The sequence below is a fragment of the Mirounga angustirostris genome, unplaced genomic scaffold (genome assembly GCF_029215605.1).
Source record: "Mirounga angustirostris isolate CCGP_5_RB_7025 unplaced genomic scaffold, mMirAng1.0.hap1 SCAF_9, whole genome shotgun sequence".
Lineage (NCBI taxonomy): Eukaryota > Metazoa > Chordata > Mammalia > Carnivora > Phocidae > Mirounga > Mirounga angustirostris.
The window spans coordinates 112924204-112943004 of NW_026991717.1; the positions used below are offsets into that span (position 1 = coordinate 112924204).

At 53.7% G+C, this 18801-nt stretch overlaps 1 protein-coding gene across 1 annotated transcript in view; it reads left to right on the forward strand.

Annotated features, from left to right (window-relative positions):
• GALNT16 (polypeptide N-acetylgalactosaminyltransferase 16) overlaps positions 1 to 18801 on the forward strand; it is a 98875-nt gene that overhangs the window by 51333 nt on the left and 28741 nt on the right. Inside the window, exons 2-8 of the mRNA XM_045901084.3 lie at positions 7160 to 7317; positions 10628 to 10726; positions 11651 to 11718; positions 12511 to 12576; positions 14776 to 14897; positions 17123 to 17210; positions 18609 to 18693. Of these exons, the coding sequence (XP_045757040.1) occupies positions 7160 to 7317; positions 10628 to 10726; positions 11651 to 11718; positions 12511 to 12576; positions 14776 to 14897; positions 17123 to 17210; positions 18609 to 18693 (686 nt within the window). The remainder of the gene's footprint in view (positions 1 to 7159; positions 7318 to 10627; positions 10727 to 11650; positions 11719 to 12510; positions 12577 to 14775; positions 14898 to 17122; positions 17211 to 18608; positions 18694 to 18801) is intronic.

Sequence of the window (18801 nt, forward strand, 5' to 3'; positions counted from 1 at the left end):
GGTGTCATAAAGCTGTGTGGTCATCAGCGCCCCTGGGGAAACCAGGTTGTGGTGGCAAATCTAACCAGAAGCCCAAGGTGGGCTTCCCAGGTGGCCCTTACCCTGTGCTCCTTGGTATGTAATTGAACTAGAGCATCCAGGGCATGCGGGCATGTGTTGCAAGGTGGTGGTTTCTATAGTAACAACGAAGGCTCCAGCTGAGTTCCAGTTGGCTCTGCTGATGGTGAAGCCGTACAGAGGCCAAAACCCAGACTCACCCTGAGGCTCCTTGGGAAGGGGGTCAGGGGAGATGGCCTCCAAGGTCCCTTCTAGTCCTTGGTCCTGTGATTTCCCCAGCTCACTGTCCTGCATCTATATAAAGTGGCAGCTCAGCCTTGCTAGCGCACTGGAACACCTGGAGAGCTTTAAGAACTCCTGATACTAGTCTCCCACCTCCAGAGATTCTGATTGAATCGGTCTTGGGTAGGGCCTGGACATCAGGATTTTTAAAGTATTCCAATTCTTCGGATTCTAATGTGCAGCCAAGGTGGAGAACGACTGGTAAAAAGGCAGGCGAGCTAATAATAATTAATAATTAATAATTCATGTGCCAGATAGTGTGCTAAGCATGTTATTTACATCGTGTCCTTTAATCCTCACAACAATCCCCATTTTCTAGCTGAAGAAGCATGCTCAGAAAGGGTAAGTGACTTCCCAAGGCCAGAGAGCAGTAAACACCTGCATTCTATCCCCCCAGATTTCAAAGGCCGGGCTGGTAACCCTTACATAACTGTTTTGGAGGCCATGTGAAAGGGGAACTGGGGACATGTCTGGGGCAGGCCCCTGAGGGACCCTTGATACCCTAGGCGAGGTTTCCTGTACCCAAGCTGAGGTCCCCAGCCCTGTGCCACCCCCGGCGTCTCGTCTGGTTGGATAGGAGCGCGGGTAGGCCAGGCGTGGTTGGCTGCTTCCCCAGAACCCAGTGGCTTGCGGGGAGGCCCAGTGGGACCCGCCTTTTCATTCGGGAGAGGTGGAACCTGACACCTTGCACTCAGAGCTGGTGAATCATGTGCTCTGTTTCCCAGCCTTCCTGAAGAATGGCAGTCTTTCAACTTTGGATGCCGCATAAGATGAGACTTTGTTCCCAGGGGAGTGGGGAGTGGTTGGGAAGCACATTTTGTTCACCAGGTGGTTGGGGTTTAGAGCAGACTCAGGAAAAAAGTCAGGAGCCATCCATAAAATAGGACCAGGGCCTTTTAATTTGCAGTTTCATTGAACTTGAGTGAAAGGCCAGCGCAGCAGGTACCTGTTTTACTGGCAGTAAAAGGAAATTAGGCAGCAGTTATTTAAAAGGAGTTTGAGTTGTTTAAATCTACAATTTAGAGGTGCATGTATGTTTTAAAGGAAAGTTTACAGGGCTTGGGGACTTGGGTTGAACTGTTTTTGATAAAAAATGATGTGGAAAATATTTTCCTTTCTTGTTTCAAACCTTCCCCTTTGCTGTTTGCTTCCTAAATTTAGCAGTCAGGGAGAAGTAAGCAAATCTAGCAGGAAAAAAAAAAAAATTGAAGCCAGGCAGGCAAGATTCAAAGTTTAACTGAAGTGATGGACTGAAAATACAACTCTCTAAGATGAGAAATAATTCTTCCCGTTTTATAGAGCAGAGTCATTATTTCAGTTTAAACAATTTCAGATGTGATTGACCTTGTTGGATGTGGAAGTGGTGGATTGGGCATTTCCCCAAAGGACAGACCGGGGAGGAGACCATCCTCTAACCATCTAACCCTCAGCCAAGAGCTCTTGGAGGAGGCTGGAGGGCTGTGGGAGGCCCAGCAGGCTGTCACTCACCATCTCCCGGCCCTCCTTCCTTGTCAGGGCAACTCAAGGGACTCTTATGTTGTGGTCCAGATGGACCCCTGCCCCGATCCCCAAGCCTGACCACAGCCCTGCCTGCTGGGAAGGCAGCGAATGCCCTACCTGACTGTAGGCTCAAGTCACTGGGCCAGATGCCAGGGACCAGCCTGGTCCACTGCCACCAAACTCTGTCATTTCCATTCGTGGCTCGTTTTTTGGTGTTTGTTTTTGATTTTGTTTCTTACTTTTTTAAAAAGATTTTTATTTATTTATTTGAGAGAGAGCACGTGCACTTGAGCGAGAGAGCACAAGCAGGGGGAGCAGCAGAGGCAGAGGGAGAAGCAGACTCCACGGAGCAGGGAGCCCGACGCGGGGCTCAACCCTAGGACCCTGGGATCATGACCTGAGCCGAAGGCAGATTCTTAACCGACTGAGCCACCCAGGCACCTCTGTTTCTTACTTTTGGAGAGTGGTTTTCTATTCACTGGAATGACTGAAGGACTGACATCTCTGAATTTTGGGTTATTAGAGAGGATAGTCAACTCAAACTAGTTTAAGCAAAAAAAAAAAAGAGGACAGATAGGTAGTAGATAAGACAGGTAGGTAGGTAGGAAGGTAGATAGGCAGATAGATAGACAGATACAAAAAAAACCCAAGATGAATTGGGATCAGATATGACTAGCTCCAGGGATCCCCAGATAATATCACTATAGCTCTTTCTTTCTGTCTCTTGGCTCTGATTGTTTCTTCTTCATTCTCCAGACAAAATTTCTCCATGTAATAGGCAAGAGGACTTGCCTCCCAGGTTTATGGGACATGACAAAAAGAGCTCATCTTATAGAAAGTTCTCAGAGTGGATTCTGATTGGCCCAGATTGAGTCAAATGATGATTGCTTCACCAATCTCTATGATAGATCAGCCTAGCCTGGGCCTTGTGCCCACCCCTGTGGAGGTGATCAAGGCGTTGATGGGACAGGAGGACAGTGTTTAACAGTCCTGCCAAGAGATATGAGTGGGAAGGAAATCCCCAAGGTAAGCAGAAACTACCCTGCCACCAACTTGGTCCACCTCAGTTCCAAGTAATGTGTTAGCCAAGTACGCATATGTGGGAGGGGAAGGGGATGAGTGGGGTCATGACAGCTCATCACTCGCATATTCATTAGCCATTGATTTTGAATCCTACCAACAGGCACTGTTCCGGGTTTTGGGATCCAGCATTAAACAAAACAGACCATCCCTTCCCTAGTGACCCTTATATTCTTGTGGGGAGAAGCAGTCAGAAAGATAAAATAACTAAGCAAAATACACATAGAAAGAACATCAGATGACACTTCCATCAGCTAGAAGGAAATTTAGAACAAGGCAGGAGGATAGGGAATGAGGGGGTGGGGTCATAGGGTTATAGGTGCGGGGGGTGGGGGTGCGGTTAGAGAAGGCTCACACAAGTGAGGTTTGAGCAGAGCCTTGCAGAGGGGTGAGGGAGGGACCCATGCAGACATCTGGAAGAGCCTTCCAGGAAGGAGAAGGAACAGAGGGGTTGAGGGGAAGGGTGCCGGCAGGCTCAAGGAACACTAGGAGGCTAGTGTGGCCAGAACAGAGCCAGGGAGGGGGCAACAGCAGAACCCGAGCCCATGAGGTAACTGGGCCCCCACCCATAGAGTGCCCTGGGCCACTGTGAGCTCTGTCAGGAGAGCAAAAGCCACAGAAGGTCATGTGATATGTCAGAGCATTCCCTTTTGTTAGCTGTGGTTTTCTCCCCTGTTGATTATAGGTAAGTTGAGAGCAGGGACATTATTTAGGTATTCATTCATTCGTTCATTCACTCATTCATTCCTTTATTCAGCAGACATCCATTCATTCCTTCCTTTATTCAGCAGACATCCACTCAGTACCTACTACGTGCTGGGTGCTGGGAGCCTGAAGGTGGGGATCTCACCATCTAGTGGAAAAGAAAGAGAAGTAAGGCACAGACGTCGGTGCCGTGTGATCTGTGAATTCCACAAGCAGCTAAGTGCCCGCATCCCCTCCAGAAAGGGCAGCGGTACGAGTCCCATGTGTGGCTCCTACTGCTCCAAGCCCAGGATCTCAGATCTCCCAGGCTGATCCAGATATAGCTCCTCATGGTCCTACAGCCTCGAGCCAAAGGATGCATTTACCCCTCGCCAGTGTGCTTAGTAAGCGGTGTGGGTGGGAAAACAGGGCAGAAGGGGAAGAGCATTCACTGGTCCCCAGTCTGTGGCGCATGCACCCTGTCTGGACTCCGGTTCCAGCTAGGCTTGGGGTGGGATGGGCTTCCACGGCCAGGTCTCCAGCTACCCATGATCTGAGGTTGAGGGTGAGGGTTTCTTCTTGAACTTCCGTGGCCAGGTCTGGCATAGGATGGGGGAGCCGCGAGGGGTGATCTGGGTTCCTAGATTTCTCTTCTGGGGTCCATACTGCTTTTGCTTATTTCCATCTTCCCAGCCTCTTGCACAGTGCCTGCATGTACGAGACTTGCAGGAAATATTTGTTGATGTAGCACTAGTGGTGAGCCCGTAGGACACCGCTGTGGATATGCAGGGCCGTGGTCTCGGTCAGGCTGAGGAGCATCGGGGAAGACATCACGGATGACCCCTGCATGTGTTATTGGGAGGACCAGGAGGTCAGCACTGCCCACCTCTGCAACCAGCCATGCAGGAGAAGCATGTGGTGGTCTTCAGGGACAAATTCGTTTTGAGGTGTTGAGTTAGCGGTACCGATGGGCCATTCGAAGGCCTGAAAGTCTCAAGATCAAAGAACAGGGCCAACGGGAAAGGAGGGGTCGAGAGCCGTGAGGAAATATGAGCTGCGGTGCAGGCATATGAACTAGTGAGATACCAGGTAGAAGATGTCTGGGTCGGGACGGGGTGAGGCCAGGGAGGCGCTGGGCAGAGAGGAAGTTAAAGCCCTACAGAGATCACATCCTACCCTTCCTTAGTGTCCCCTCCACTTGGCTGACTTGGGGCCAACTGATGTTTCGGCTCCAGGCCCCAGATATGCTGGGTCAACGTGGAAGCAGGGCTAAGACCCCAGGGAGGGAACAGGGACTGGGACTCCACAGCACCCTTCTTCACGAGGTGGCTCACAAGTGAAGGGTCTAGCCTTGGAGGACAGCTGGAGCACCCTCGGAGGCTATGGTCTGCGGGAGGGAGCAGCAGACGCTTCTGAACAGCATCTTTGAGGATGTCTAGCTCATCCTAGTGAGCTTCGCTAGTGAACAGAACTCCTCTAGTGAACCTTGGCCTGAGCCCTTGGTCTTCCACAACATTCTCTAGAGCCCTGAGGAAGCTTTGCCTGAGGCGCAGGAAGCCTGCAGGCTGGAGATGGGGGAAGAGTCTCCTGAGCATTCCTTCCCTCTGGCACTAGGGAGTGCTCTGTGGAGCTCTGCGGAATGACTGGGTGACTGGATGAAAGAGTGAGTGAACTCAAGCATTCTTGAACAACTGAATGAATGATCAGATAGGCCTTGGAACTTGGCAGAGGGGTGTCCCAGTGCCTGGTAGATGCACTGCTCTCAATGCATGTTTCTTGGGTGATGGGTGAGTGTGGGATGAGGACTCAGAGGTTTCCTGAGCCCACAGAGTGGCCAGAAGCCCTAAATAAATAAACACGGTTATTTCCCACAGTTGGCTTGCAGGATAATTAAGTGGCATACTCTCCCTTTGGGAGCTTCTGCAGTTTTTCTTTTCTTTTATCTCAGATATCAATAGAAGCTGCTTCCCATTTCTCTGACCTGGGCTGGGAGGAATTGGGGGGGAAGAGTTGGCGCCCGTCCTTCTCCCAGGTGGGAAGGACACAGAGAACTTCTCCTGCTCACTCTCCAAGATGGACAGCTTGGGTCCTTCTAGCAATCCAGGGTTCAGGTCAAAACAGCCTTCCTCTCCCTCTCCCTCTCTCCTTCCTTCCCTCCTTCTGTCTTTCCTGAAATGTATTTCCAGCCCATGGGGGCTCTGCCACATCTGTCCAGCCCTTGTCATGGCACCAACTCCGAATATCAATCACAGTGTGGCCGCCGCAGCCGTGGCCACCATCCTGAGCATCTGTGTGTAGCTGGGCCCGGTGGACACGAGGAGACCTCCCTCACCAGCTCTGACCTCAGGGAGCTCAGGGGCTGGCTCCTAGGACAGGATGCACCCGGAGGCTGGAACCCGACAGAGTGGCATCCCTGAAGGAGATACTCACCCCCTGGAGCCTTCCGCATTCCTGCTGGCGAGGTCCGGGGCTAGGCTTTCATGGAGGCCCCGGGCCACTGTGGATGTCCCCCAGCATCACCCAACACCTTGGTCTCCTCTCCCCCACGTCCAACTACCTTCCAGGGACCATCCCTCTGGGGCTAGGCCTTTGATGGAGTCCTCATGCAGAGTTCTGTGTCTGGATAATCCTCGCCCACCTTCCCGCTGCCTCTGGGGGCCCACAGCTCCAGCCCAGGCTGCTGGGCAGGTGGGAGGGCTGCAGTCAGGATGCGCTCACCGTTGATGATATCTCAAGGCACTCTGGGGGAACATCCAGCCAGCAGTTTGGTTCAAATAATGAGATGTCAGGATCCATCTATCTCTCCATTCATCTCAGATGTGTCCTTCCCCAGGGTCTTTCATGGGGGGACTTTGGGAGTACAGAGTGGGGTGTGGCTAAGAGGAGAGAGGCTGGGCCATGGCCTGTGTGATCCATCACTCCTCCGGTGAGCCAGGAGCTCTGACGTGGGGCTATCTCGGCAGCAAGTGCCAGTCCCCGAGAAGAGGCACCGTTGTCTGCATTTGGGTGTTCTGGCAGCTCTGGCACGAGCCTGGAAGGGCCTACTTGTCCTCACAGGTAGTTCTCTGGACAGCAGCTCATCCAAGCCCCGGCTGTTTTACTGCATGCCTAGTCCAGGGTCAGGCCCAAGTTTATCCCTAGGACACTGTAGCTTGCTTGGCGACCTCCAGCTTGGCTGGTGGTCCCCTCAGGGCACCTCATCTCGGGGGTCACCTTCTCCAAATCCAGCAAAGAGCACTGGGCAAGAGAATGACTTTCCGGGTCAGAACAACCAGTTTGAATCCAGAAACTGTGACTCATTAGCTCTGACCTTGGGCTTTAAAAAAAAAAAAGCCTTCATCTTTTAAGAGCAGTTTGGGTACTGTTTTTTTAACTTCTTGAGCCTCGGTTTCCTTATCTGTACAAGGGGGGAAGTACTGATCTCCTGCTCACAGAGTTGGGGTGAAGTACGGACGAGGTGAGGCAGCTGGCTCCTGCCGGCGGGATCAGGGCTCACCCCACAGTGGCGGCTTTATCCTCCCGCCTGCGACCCCTCTGATGCTGACCTTTGGCTCAGGTGACAGGAACACCCTCCAGAGGCTTCGATGAGAAGGCGTACCTGGCAGCCAAGCAGCTGAAGGCCGGAGAGGACCCTTACAGGCAGCATGCCTTCAACCAGCTGGAGAGTGACAAGCTGAGCCCAGACCGAGCCATCCGGGACACACGCCATTACAGGTACAGCATCCATGGCGCCGGGGAGGGCAGGGCCGGCCCCCGTCAGCAGTCCCCGGGACGGAAGGAATGAGAAAGATCGCCTCAGACTCCATCTGGTTGTTGAGAGCCTCACACCCTCACCCTCAGTTGTTCTCTCGCCTCCTCTGTTTCATTGACCTCCGGAGGGCCTGAGACGGCCAAGGAGACTCAGTGGGCGCCGGGGAGGCCCCTCAGCACCTCAGTCTGGAGTCCCAGTGAGAGGGGGCTGCCAGGGGACCACAGGGAGGCCAGAGGGGGTGGGCGAGCCTGCTGATGGTGGCTAAGGTGAAGAGGGGCCACCAACCCTGCCCGCACTGTGCAAGGGATTCTCGTCTTCCTGCCCCGCTGCCCCCGCTTCCTCAGCAGTTCCCAGAAATGCTCCCCAGCCTTGCTCTTGGCTCTCCCAGTGAGCTAGGTGGGAGAGGCCCCAGAGCAGGACCAAGGACACCTTCCATGATGATCCCCACTCCGACTGCACTCGGTATAAGTGACCGACCTTGGGCAAGCCATCAATGCCCCCTCCTTGGTTCAGGCCCTTGATGTGTCCTGTCTGGATTATAGTTGCCACCTCCAGTCCCCCCTTCCTGCCCTCACCTATGGGAATAGTCTGAGGTCCTTACCCTGAAGTGCAAGCCACCCCTCCTGGCCCTGAACCAATGTTCCTTTTTGCCTAGCACTTAATGCTCCCGCAGTCCTATGCCCTTCTGTCCCCCCGCCCTTGTCTATGCACACACTGTTTCCCCCTCCTGAACCCCACCCCCCACCTGTACCTTCACAACTCCGCTCAATGTCCTCTCCTCCAGGGAAGGTTCCTTGCCAACCCAGGCTGGTCTGGGGGCTTCATCTGTGCTCCGTGCTGACAGGGCAGGAGGGGCTCTTGGAGCAGACTCACCCATGTGCTTGCGTTTCTGAGGGACCCACATGGGCTGTGTTGGACCAGCTGTGTTCCTAGCACCAGGCTGGTCCTGGTCTAAGGGTAGGTGGGGATGATGCAGGTCAAGATTGCTTTTCCTTCTGAAGCAGCTACTCCACAGCACAAAAGGTATGTGCGAGATAAGGGTGCAGAAAGGGACATGCTTCTAGCACTTTCCATGTCACTCATGGAGGTGAGCCTGAAATCCGGTGGGCTTGGCCGCCTGTCAAGAGGAGATGGACATGGAGTCGGGGGAGCCCCAGACTGTCCTCACTGTCTTGGAACCCCAGCACTGCTAGTACGACGATAACCCTGCTACTCGGAAAGGCCTCCCCACAGGTCCACTGGCCAGCTCAGATCTCACAAGTTCTTTCTCAGTCAATGCTGGTGCGGAGTCCACCTGCACTGTGGGGCCTACAAGGCTATGTCCACACAACTCTGTTTGGAGACCTTTCCTGGCAACCCCGGCTACGGCCAACCTTGACCCCAAGGCGTAGAGGTCCTATGGATCCAAATCTCTGAACTGATCCGGGGTTAGCCTGGATCACCTCTGCCCTCACTCCCACTAAGCCCCCCTCCTAGCTTCTCAGGTGCTCACTGAAGAACTTAAAGGAGGAGTTTCTCTTGGGGAGACACAGGTCTTAAAACAAGACTCTTCGAGTGTGAGGCAGGGCTGGTTTGGTGAGGCCAGCCTCCCTTCCTGCCCCCGTGTTGCTACCAGCCCCCCCAGAAGCCTGAGGTGGATCGGGGTGTGTGTGTGTGCGCGCGTGTGTAGATTGGAACCTCCTCGTCCAGCCCTCAATCTGGGGAGCCCCCTCAAGGGGAACAGAGAGACCAGGCAAGACAGACCTACTAGCAACACAAAGAAAACCCCACCAGCCCCAAACCTGAAACACAGGCCTGGGTCAAACCTCTTCAAAGGCTCTTGGCTCCTGAGAGCCGGATAAATCGCCATCATCATGGTTGTAAATCCCAGAGAAATGCAGAGTGGAGAGAGTTGGAGGGGGCGGGTTGGGGGGAGGTCAAGTCTACCCTCCAGATGGGGTATGGGTAGGTAGGCCACTTTCAGGTGGAGAATGGGCATCACTATCCAGATTCTCTCCTTCCTGGGCACCAGATGGTTGGGGTTCCCTGTCAGGACGTGGGTCCCTGGAGGTCAGTGCTGGGGGGCCGGGAACCCAGGAGGCAGCTGCTTCTCCCAGCACTCCCCCCCATCCCAGCAGGCCAAGCCCACTCCCACCCCCAAATCTGCATGCCTCTGGGAGGATGCACTTGGGAAGCCTGGCTTTTGGGGGGGGCAAAGGTGAATTTCCCTACCCCTCCACCCCTCCTACTCCCTACATCGCCTGTCAGGGAGAATGATTCTAAAGCCTCTCAGGATTCCTCCCATGGGGGTCCCAGGCTGGTGGGACTCCTGCCTTTCTGACCCCATCTGCTCTGCAGGGCAGGAAATGGGCCTGGGAATCCGGCTGTAAGACGCTGTCTGGGCGTGAGTGCTGGAATGAGAAAACAGACCCTGCTGGAATAGTCAGAGAGCAATTGTAATAAAGAAGATTGCCATGAAAACCAGCTGCCTTCCCGCCGGCCCCAGGAGCACGAATAAAAGCACCAGCAGAAGCGACAGGGATGGAGGCTGGCAGGAATGGATTGTTTTAATTCCCTTTCCTGAGGAGGGGGAAGCCAATGGCTGAAAATGTGGTGTGAGCCGGAGAAGGGGGAGGGAGCGGGGTGGCAGGCACTGCTCGTGGTCTTCTCGGGGCTTCTGTGTGCTCCAGGGGGAGGCCAGGGCCCCCAGAGGAGACAGGCTGCTCCCCCGCCCCGGGCCACCAGCCAGCTGTCCAGGCTGGGCAGCGAGAGGGAGGGAGTCACAGGACGATAGCAGAGGGGCGATTCCTCTCCAGATCCTCCAAACGTCGCGAGCCGGGAGAAGAGAAAGAAACTACAGGGTGCTGTAGCTGTAGCTGAACAGAGGCTGGTCTCCCCGTCTCCCCCATTTTGTCTCTCCAGCAGGCAGGGAGCTCCGTCTGTTGGCCCAGGGCTGGGTCCCCGGGGCCTGGAGCGGTGCCCACACAGGCACAATGGTCAGAACCCTTCTGAACACTTCAGTGATGGGGGTTCTGAGGGCTCTAGGTCTTCAGTAAAGATGACCAGGCCGGGGAAAGTGCCCCAACCTGTGGCTTCCCTCTTAGGGCTCCAGGCCGGATGGGCTGAGTGGGGTGGAGTGCGGGCTTGGAGGGCAGCCCCGCCCCCTGGCTTCAGGCTTGCCTTCCCTGTCCCACAGAGGTATTCCTGGGGGCAGCAGGCTGGACAGAGAGAAGCCTCAAGCCTGTCCTAAGGATGCTCCCACGCTGCCCTCTGACCCCTGTGCTCCATTCGCAGTTGCCCGTCTCTTTCCTACTCTGCGGACCTGCCGGCCACCAGCGTCATCATTACCTTCCACAATGAGGCCCGCTCCACCCTCCTGCGCACTGTGAAGAGGTGAGCCCCATCTCAGGACCCTCGCCTCAATGGTGCTGCTCCCCGAGGCCTCGGGAAGATCTGCCAAGCCCCCGGCAGGAGTGCACATTGAGACAGGGTGCGGGGCCAGATGGTGTGAAGAGGTCAGGCACTGGGAGGTGGAGTCCTGTCCTTCCGAGAAGCTGGAGCTGGTGAATCAGGGTCAGAGAGACCCCAGCAATCTAGTTATTGGGATGCACAAACACAAGGTCCAGTCCCCAGGACAAAGGCAGATATTCAAGGGTCAGGAGCCAAGGGAGTCAGGGATGGACATGAAACCTCAGGTGGATGGCCGTTAGCCCAGTAGGTGCCATCCAACAATTCATAGGGAGATGCCCCTCTGTCCTCCTTAACTTGGCCCTGCGGTCAAGTTTAACTCCTACTTGCCCCATTTCTTTAACGAGGATAGGATTTGGAGTATTCCAGGGATTAAAGAAACTTGGGGTTCCTTTCCCAGGGAGCAGAGGAAGAGGAAGGATGGTGGGAAGGAAAGCAGGCCGGCAGTTCCGGGCCTAGCTGGGTGGTGTCCCGTTCCCCCCCGCACCCCCACCCACCCACCCACCGCTCCCAGCCCTGGCAGAACTTGTTAAGCCTAAGCAGTCAGAGCAGCTACAGGTCCTGTCTTGACAACAAAACTGGGGCAGTTCCCACAACCCATCTGGCCCAGATCCCGGGTGCCTGCAGGTCCAGGCAGCAGGGTCAGCCAGGTCCTCGGAAGAGCCTGAGGACGATACTGCTCCTCAGCCACTCATCAGGGCCCGGGAGTTTTGCAAGGAGCTGCTCGTGGCTAGTGTGCTGGCCCCTGAGCTGGGTGGTGGGGGAGTCCTGGGGCAGGGAGAGGTAAATGGACGGTGACCCCTAAATCCAGGCTCCTCTGTCTCCATCACTATGTCCCCATCACTCCAGTGTCCTGAACCGAACTCCAGCCAGCCTGATCCAGGAGATCATCTTAGTGGATGACTTCAGTTCAGATCGTAAGTTTCTACCTCCTGTTTGTTATTCGCACCCTTCCAAACTCTCATTTCCCCAGAGCGTGGAGGCAAGCGCTCCCAGGGCCGTGCTGGATATCACGGGCTGACCCCTCCCCCTCAATTGGGATCTTTTCTTTTTTTTTTTTTTTTAAGATTTTATTTATTTGACAGAGAGACTGTGAGAGAGCACAAGCAGGGGGAACAGTTGAGGGAGAGGGAGAAGCAGGTTCCCTGCGGAGCAGGGAGCCCGATGCGGGGCTGATCCCAGGACCCCGGGATCATGACCTGAGCCGAAGGCAGACGCTCAACCGTCTGAGCCACCCAGGTGCCCCAACCGGATCTTTAGTCTTCTAGGTGCCCTCCCTGACTCTGTTCCCAGGTGCCAAGGAAGGGGGAAGAGTGGTGTTGTTTTGATGGGACACCAGTGAGATGACATTTTTTAAAAACAGAAGCAACATCAGCAGCATCCTTTGTTCTTACAAGTGCCGAATGCTGAGGATTGTCCCTTCAGTGTGGCCGCGCTGGTGTTGACCTGGCTACCCGGTGTGACCTGCTGGTGCTCTCTGGCGCCCCCTGGGGGCAATGCCATAAGTATTCCTCAGTCTGGCCTGGGAGTGAGGCACAGGGCAATCCTTTGGCCATTAGAGATGACCATGCTCCTGTGTACCTCCCCACCCCCATCCCTTTCCCTGGACCTACTGTGAGACATCTTCTGGGCGGTTCCAGGGGCGACCAAACCCCTTGTGGTCTGACGCCCATATCTGAATGAGCTTGCTTCCTTTCCTTCACCTTCAGCTGAAGACTGTCTGCTCCTGACCAGGATCCCCAAGGTCAAGTGCCTGCGCAATGATCGGCGGGAAGGTAAGTTCTTGGATCCTGGGTGCCACTGCAGACCTATTTTGGTCTAGACCTCTGCACCTCCCCATTCCCTTTTGGCACCATGTCACACTAAGCCAGCATGCGCCTACTGCATTCCTGGTGGCCAGGACCAAGGGGTGTGGAAAGACCCTTCTGCTATCCCGGGTCAGCCTCTGCCACGGCATGACTGTAGGCAAGTCGCTGTACTTCTGGCTGCCTGGGCTGTCTCTTCTGAGAAGTGGAGTTATTTATTTGACAGAGAGAGAGAGAAAGAGCAAGCAGGGGGAGTGACAGGCAGAGGCAGAGGGAGAGGGAGAAGCAGGCTCCCTGCCAAGCAGGGAGCCCGATGCAGGGCTCGATCCCAGGATGCTGGGATCACGACCTGAGCCGAAGGCAGATGCTTAACTGACCGAGCCACCCAGGCGCCCTGGGGCATTATAAAGCAGATGTCACCTCACTTCCAATCGAGAGGTGTTTCGGAGCATCAGCCACGCAGCTAGGATTGTACATGGCACTCTAGGAAGCACAAAACAAGTATGAAACTTGGTCCCTGCCCTCGGAGAGCTTATTGTAAGGCCAAGGAGTCAGGACCAACCGCAGGCACAGACTGGTCATGGTGATGTGGGGGCAGACCCCAGGAGAGGGACGTGATGGGGGACTAGGCCTTGCCTGGGCGAGGGCGCAGCGAAACAGGTGAAGGGAGCAAGCAGGGCAGTCCAGGCTTGCGGACTCGGCACGAGGGCTGGCCCGGCACAGGCGCACCTGTCATACCAACAGCCCTCTCCCTGAGGGCTCACCTGTAGCAGGCGTCCACTCTGCCCGTGTGCTCACATTCCTTCTTCCTAACAGCCCATCGTCCCCCTTCGCATATAAGGAAAGTGAGGCCCAGGGAGGTTCAGTAATTTGCCCACGGTGATGAGTAGAGGAGCCAGAATTCCAACCTGGAGGAGGGAGGCCGCCCTTAACCTCCCTCTCCTCCTCCCTGCCTGGGAGAATCTGGGTCTGGTCAGTAGGGGAAATGGTGGGGTGAGGGTAGATGGCAGAAGACCTTGGAAGCCAGAGAAAGGCATTTAGACTTGATAAGGCAGGTAGTAGGGAGCCACTGAAAGTTTGAGAGAGAGAGAGAGAGAGATGTGAGGGGCATAATTAAGAAAGAGCAGTCAGACCAAGGAGACCTGCTCACTGGCATGGAAGAGGCCAGAGAGAAATGAAATTTCTCCCAAGCACTGGGTTGTAGGTACCTTTAGGCCCAGGAATATAATGTTTCCTGGGATTTGCCCAACATGGGTACAAACCTTCAGTACTTGCTACCTACCGGTGGAGTGCAAGGATGGGACAGATGGATTTTTGCACAGATGGGTGTATAGTCAGATGGATGGAGGCAGAGTACAGGCAGAGGTATGGCCAGGGAAATCTCTCCAAGGAGCAACTGTATGCTGAGCTCTTAGAGTGAGGCCCCTCCATCTCCACAGCTCACAGGACACCAGTGGCTGTTCTCTCAGTAGTCCCAGCTGGGCCTCCTCTCTCCCCAGGAGCTGCCAAAAGCGAGGCCATTCTTTGACAGCTGGTGAGCCATCAGCAAGACTGTTTGGGGTGGGGGTCGAAGCAGAGCAGAATCTAGCTGAAGTGTCGGCCTTCTAGACACCGGGCACTCTCCCCAGCAGGTGGGGATTATTTTCTCTCTGAGTCTTTTAGATGAGAAAACCCAGGCTCAGAGAGGTTAAATAACATGCTTAAGGTACGTGAAGGGTCTGGCATACTAACTCCAGACTGTCTTAGTCTAGAAGATTCTCACGAGGTCACCTCTCACGAGGTCACACATGACGATGCAGCTGAAGGGGGCGGCTTAGAGATCCCGGGGGGTAGGGAGGAAAGGGTTTTGGTTTCTGGTTTTCTTTTGGTACCAAAACACACTCGAATGCACATTCCATTCACTAACACCTGACTGTTCATCGGTGTGTCCCCAGAGCCCAGAAGAGTATCTGGTACACAGAGAGCACTCAGAGAATGAGCCTGGAGTAATGATGGTTGCTGAGTGGATGAGAGAAAAGAGAGGGAGGGAGGGAGGAAAGAATCAAATACAAAGTAAAGCTCAATCACAGTAACTCAGAGGAAGCCTTGAGAGCCCTGAGACTTTTGCGGGATGGCGGGGAAGCAAACTGGCCCCATCCCAGTATCAACCCCTGTCCACTCTCATGGCAGGGTTGATCCGGTCCCGCGTTCGCGGGGCAGATGTGGCCACAGCTGCCGTGCTCACCTTTCTGGACAGCCACTGTGAAGTGAACACCGAGTGGCTGCAGCCCATGCTGCAGCGGGTCAAGGAGGTGAGTCCCTCTGTCCCTGGGGGAGCTCTGTCCCTTGGGATGTGCCCACCATGTTCTTGGCATGAGGGCGCGTGAACAGTCATTGACGTTGGATAGGCAGAGTGGGAGCCTAAATGGTCTGCTTCCACCTGAGTGACATCATGTTAATGAGCTTTCTCCTCTGAAAATGGGGTAACTGTAGTATTTGTCTCACGGGGTTGTTGTGAGAATTCATGTGGATGTGAGCTTGGGTGAGCTGTAAAGCTCCTACTACGAATGGTGGTGAGGTTTTGCTCCCGGGGGAGGCGGGTCCTATGCAGGGGCGGGGTGCAGCTTGGGGTCAAGGCTGGGAAGCCTGAGAAGGAGGAAGGGAGTGTGTGTCCTTGTCAAGGACAGATGAGGACAGGAGGTCCCTAGCACGTGCCTGCATTTCACTAGAAGGGGGAGGGTAGGACAGGTGGAGGGAAGGATGAGGTAATCACGGATCAACCATAAAAAGACAAATAACCCAACTTAAAAATGGGCAAAGGATTTGGATGAACATTTCTTCAAGGCAAATACACAAATGGCCAACAAGCACAGGAAAAGATCCTCAACATTTTTAAGCCTTGAGGGAAATGCAAGTCAAAACCACAGTCAGATACCACTTGATACCTACAGGATGGCTGTGACCAAAGGATGGAGAGTGACAAGGGCTGGTGAGGGTGTGAAGTGGGAGCCTTTTCACTCATGGCTGGTGAGAATGTAACATGGGGCAGCCGCTTTGGAAAACAGTCCTGCAGTTCCTCAAAAGCTTAAACACGGAGTTACCTGATGACCCTTCCACTGCTGGGTATATACCCAAGAGAAATGGAAACACACGCCACACAAAAACTTGCACCGCAGTTTTCGGGACAGCATCATTCAGAATAGCCAAAATGTGGAAAGAGCCCAGATGTCTGTCAAGATAGCCATACAACAAAGTACTAGTCAGCCATAAAAAGGAATGGAGTACTGATAACGTGCAACGATGTGGATGAAAACGTTTCCCTAAGTGAAAGAAGCCGGTCACAGAAGGCCACGTGTCCTATGATTCCACTGATACGAGATGTCCAGAATAAAACAAAGCCATAGAAACAGAAAGGAGATGAGTGGTTGTCAGGGCCTGGAGGGAGAGAGGATGGGGAGTGGCCGCTAACAGGTACAGGGTTTCTTGTTGGGGTGATGAAAATGTTCTGGAATTAGATAGGGGTGATGGGTGCACAGTCTTGTGAATATATTGTAAGCCAAATTTGTACACTTTAAAATGGTGAATTTTATCGCATGTCAGTTACGGCTGATGAAATTGCTATAAAAATGTGAATTATATCTCAGAACAAAAAAGTGTATAAAAAGGCAAAGGTGAGGCCCCCACAGAGCTCTCTGGGAAACCATGGGTGGTCTCCCCTGCTCTGGTCCTGAGAGGGGGTGTGAACCGAGGGGCAGAGCAGGGCTCCAAGTTGCAGACAAGAGGATTTTGAGGGTCAGCACAGAGTGTGGGGAGAGAAGAGGCTCTGGTCTGGGTCCCTCTGTGGAGGGAGAGGAAAGAGAGGGCTGATGGCCATTGACAGTTTTGCATAGCGTGGATGACATAAGCCACCCCACCCCCGAATCTTTAGTAAAATTGACATTACCCACCAATGTTTTGGAGGTGGATTTGTGCCTAGGAGGGTGAAGGGAGCAATGCGTCTGACCTTGAAGCGGATGTGGCATGAAAGAGTGACAGCCAGGTTGCGAAGGGATGGCGGAGTCCCTGCCCTCACGCTGCTGGCGGTCCAGTTGGGAAGACTCAGCCCGAACATGCACAAAGGTGGATGACGATTAATAAAACAACAGTTCAAACCAGCAACAGAAGAGCCACCTCAGACAGCATATGATTCAGAGCCCCAGGAATTGTCTGGACTGTAACTGTGAGAGCAGCTTAAAAGAGGAAGAAATCCTCAGCCTGTAGCAATCCGGCAGGGCTTCACTGAGGAGGTGCGATCCCAGCAGGGCTAAGCACGATGTGAAAGGAAGAGGCTGGGAGAGCACTGTGCCCATGGGACCCAGGTGGGACCTTCCAGGAGCCTGGCTATGGGGCTGCAGGACAGCTCCCAAGAACTTGCCGCATCCTGCAGAAAGGGCTGAGTGCCCCGTGGCTCGGAGAGAACTTCTGCCCACAGTCCAGGCAGCTGGGCCTTTCTTCAGAGTCCTTGGCCTCACACCATCTCTCGTTCCCTCCCCTCCAGGACCACACCCGTGTGGTGAGCCCCATCATCGATGTCATCAGTCTGGATAACTTTGCCTACCTTGCTGCATCTGCTGATCTTCGTGGAGGTGGGTCCATCTCCCAGAGGAGGGGCTGTAGACTTGAAAGGGGCAGGGGAGGGCAGTCTCAAGCCTTGGTTTGGTGCTCTTCTGCCCAGCTGTGCCAGAGCGTCTCACACCACCAGAAAACGGAAAGCTCTGGGGTTGGGGACAAAGCCCTCTGGCCCAATCAGTGACAGAGCCCAGCTAGTCTTGTGTCTTCCCCTCCGAGGCACAAGCCCTGACACATCCTTCCCAAAGGCTGCCAGCCCAGGGACCATGCCCACAGTCCTGGCAGAAAGGCATGATGGGACAGTGTCATGCATGAATTCCTGATACATACACCTGCAGGTGGTCTGGACCCGGGCTGTCTAATGCAGTAACTATGGGCCGCATACGGCTATTGAGCTCTTAAAATGTGACCAACCTGGATTGGGATGTGCCGTAGGTGGAAAATACACACCAGGTTTCAAAGTCTTATTATGAAAGAATGTAAAATATCTCATCAGTAGTTTTTTATATTGATTACATGTTGAAATAATAACATTTTGGGTATTTTGCATTAAAATATATTCAAATTAATTTCATATGTTCTTTTTGATATGGCTACTAGAAAAATTTACATATGTAGCTTGCATTTCTGCCTTGCATCATATTTCTTTTGGACAGCTCTGGTTTAGACTTTTTAGCCGTGCTGTCCAATATAATAGCCATATTTGGCTATTTATATTTAAATTACAATTAAATAAAATTCAAATTCACTTCCTAACTTGTACTAGCCACATTTCAAGTGCTCAATAACCCCATGTGGCTAGTGCCTACCATATTGGACAGTCAGTACAGATATAGAACATTTCCATCATTGCAGAAAGTTCTATTGGACAGGCTGCACTAGAGAATCTGTTGCTAGGAGCTAGTGGGCAGAGTGGTTTTCCTTTTTGGGGCCCGGACTTCCAAAAAATGGAAACAGCTATTACTTAGATCTTGGAGTTGAGTGGAGTTCTGAAGGGAGCCAGGCATTTCTCCTTTGGGAAATCACCTCAGGGCCTTTGCACTTGCTGTTCCCCCAGCCTGGAATTCCATTTCCCCAGATATCTGCATGGATCAGTCCTTCATTCAGGTCAAATGTAACCTCTTTAGAGAGCCTTTCCTGACTACCCTTACTAGAATAGTACAAACACCTCTCTTTTCTTTATTTTTCTTTTTAACACTTTTCACCTTTGACTAGCAGATTGTTTTATTGATTTATTTTTGTAGTCTCTGTCCTACCCAGTAGATCAATGAGGGCAGGGACCCGTCTCGTTCTGAGTGAAGGAATGACTGCATGAATTGCCCAGGGCCCTCTGCGAGCTGGGCTCTGATCAAGGGAGACTGAGGGCTGCAGCAGCTCTGCCCTGAGCTCCGTCCTCACCCCACTCTGTCCCTTAGGATTTGACTGGAGCCTGCATTTCAAGTGGGAGCAGATCCCTCTTGAGCAGAAGATTGCCCGGACCGACCCCACCAAGCCCATAAGGTCAGTGCTGCCGTGGGCTCTGCAGAGACCCCTTCCTTCCCTGGGTCAGGGGGCCTGGGAGGCTGCTGGGGGGGGGGCTCTTTCAGTTGCTGGTGCTCCTTAGGGGGC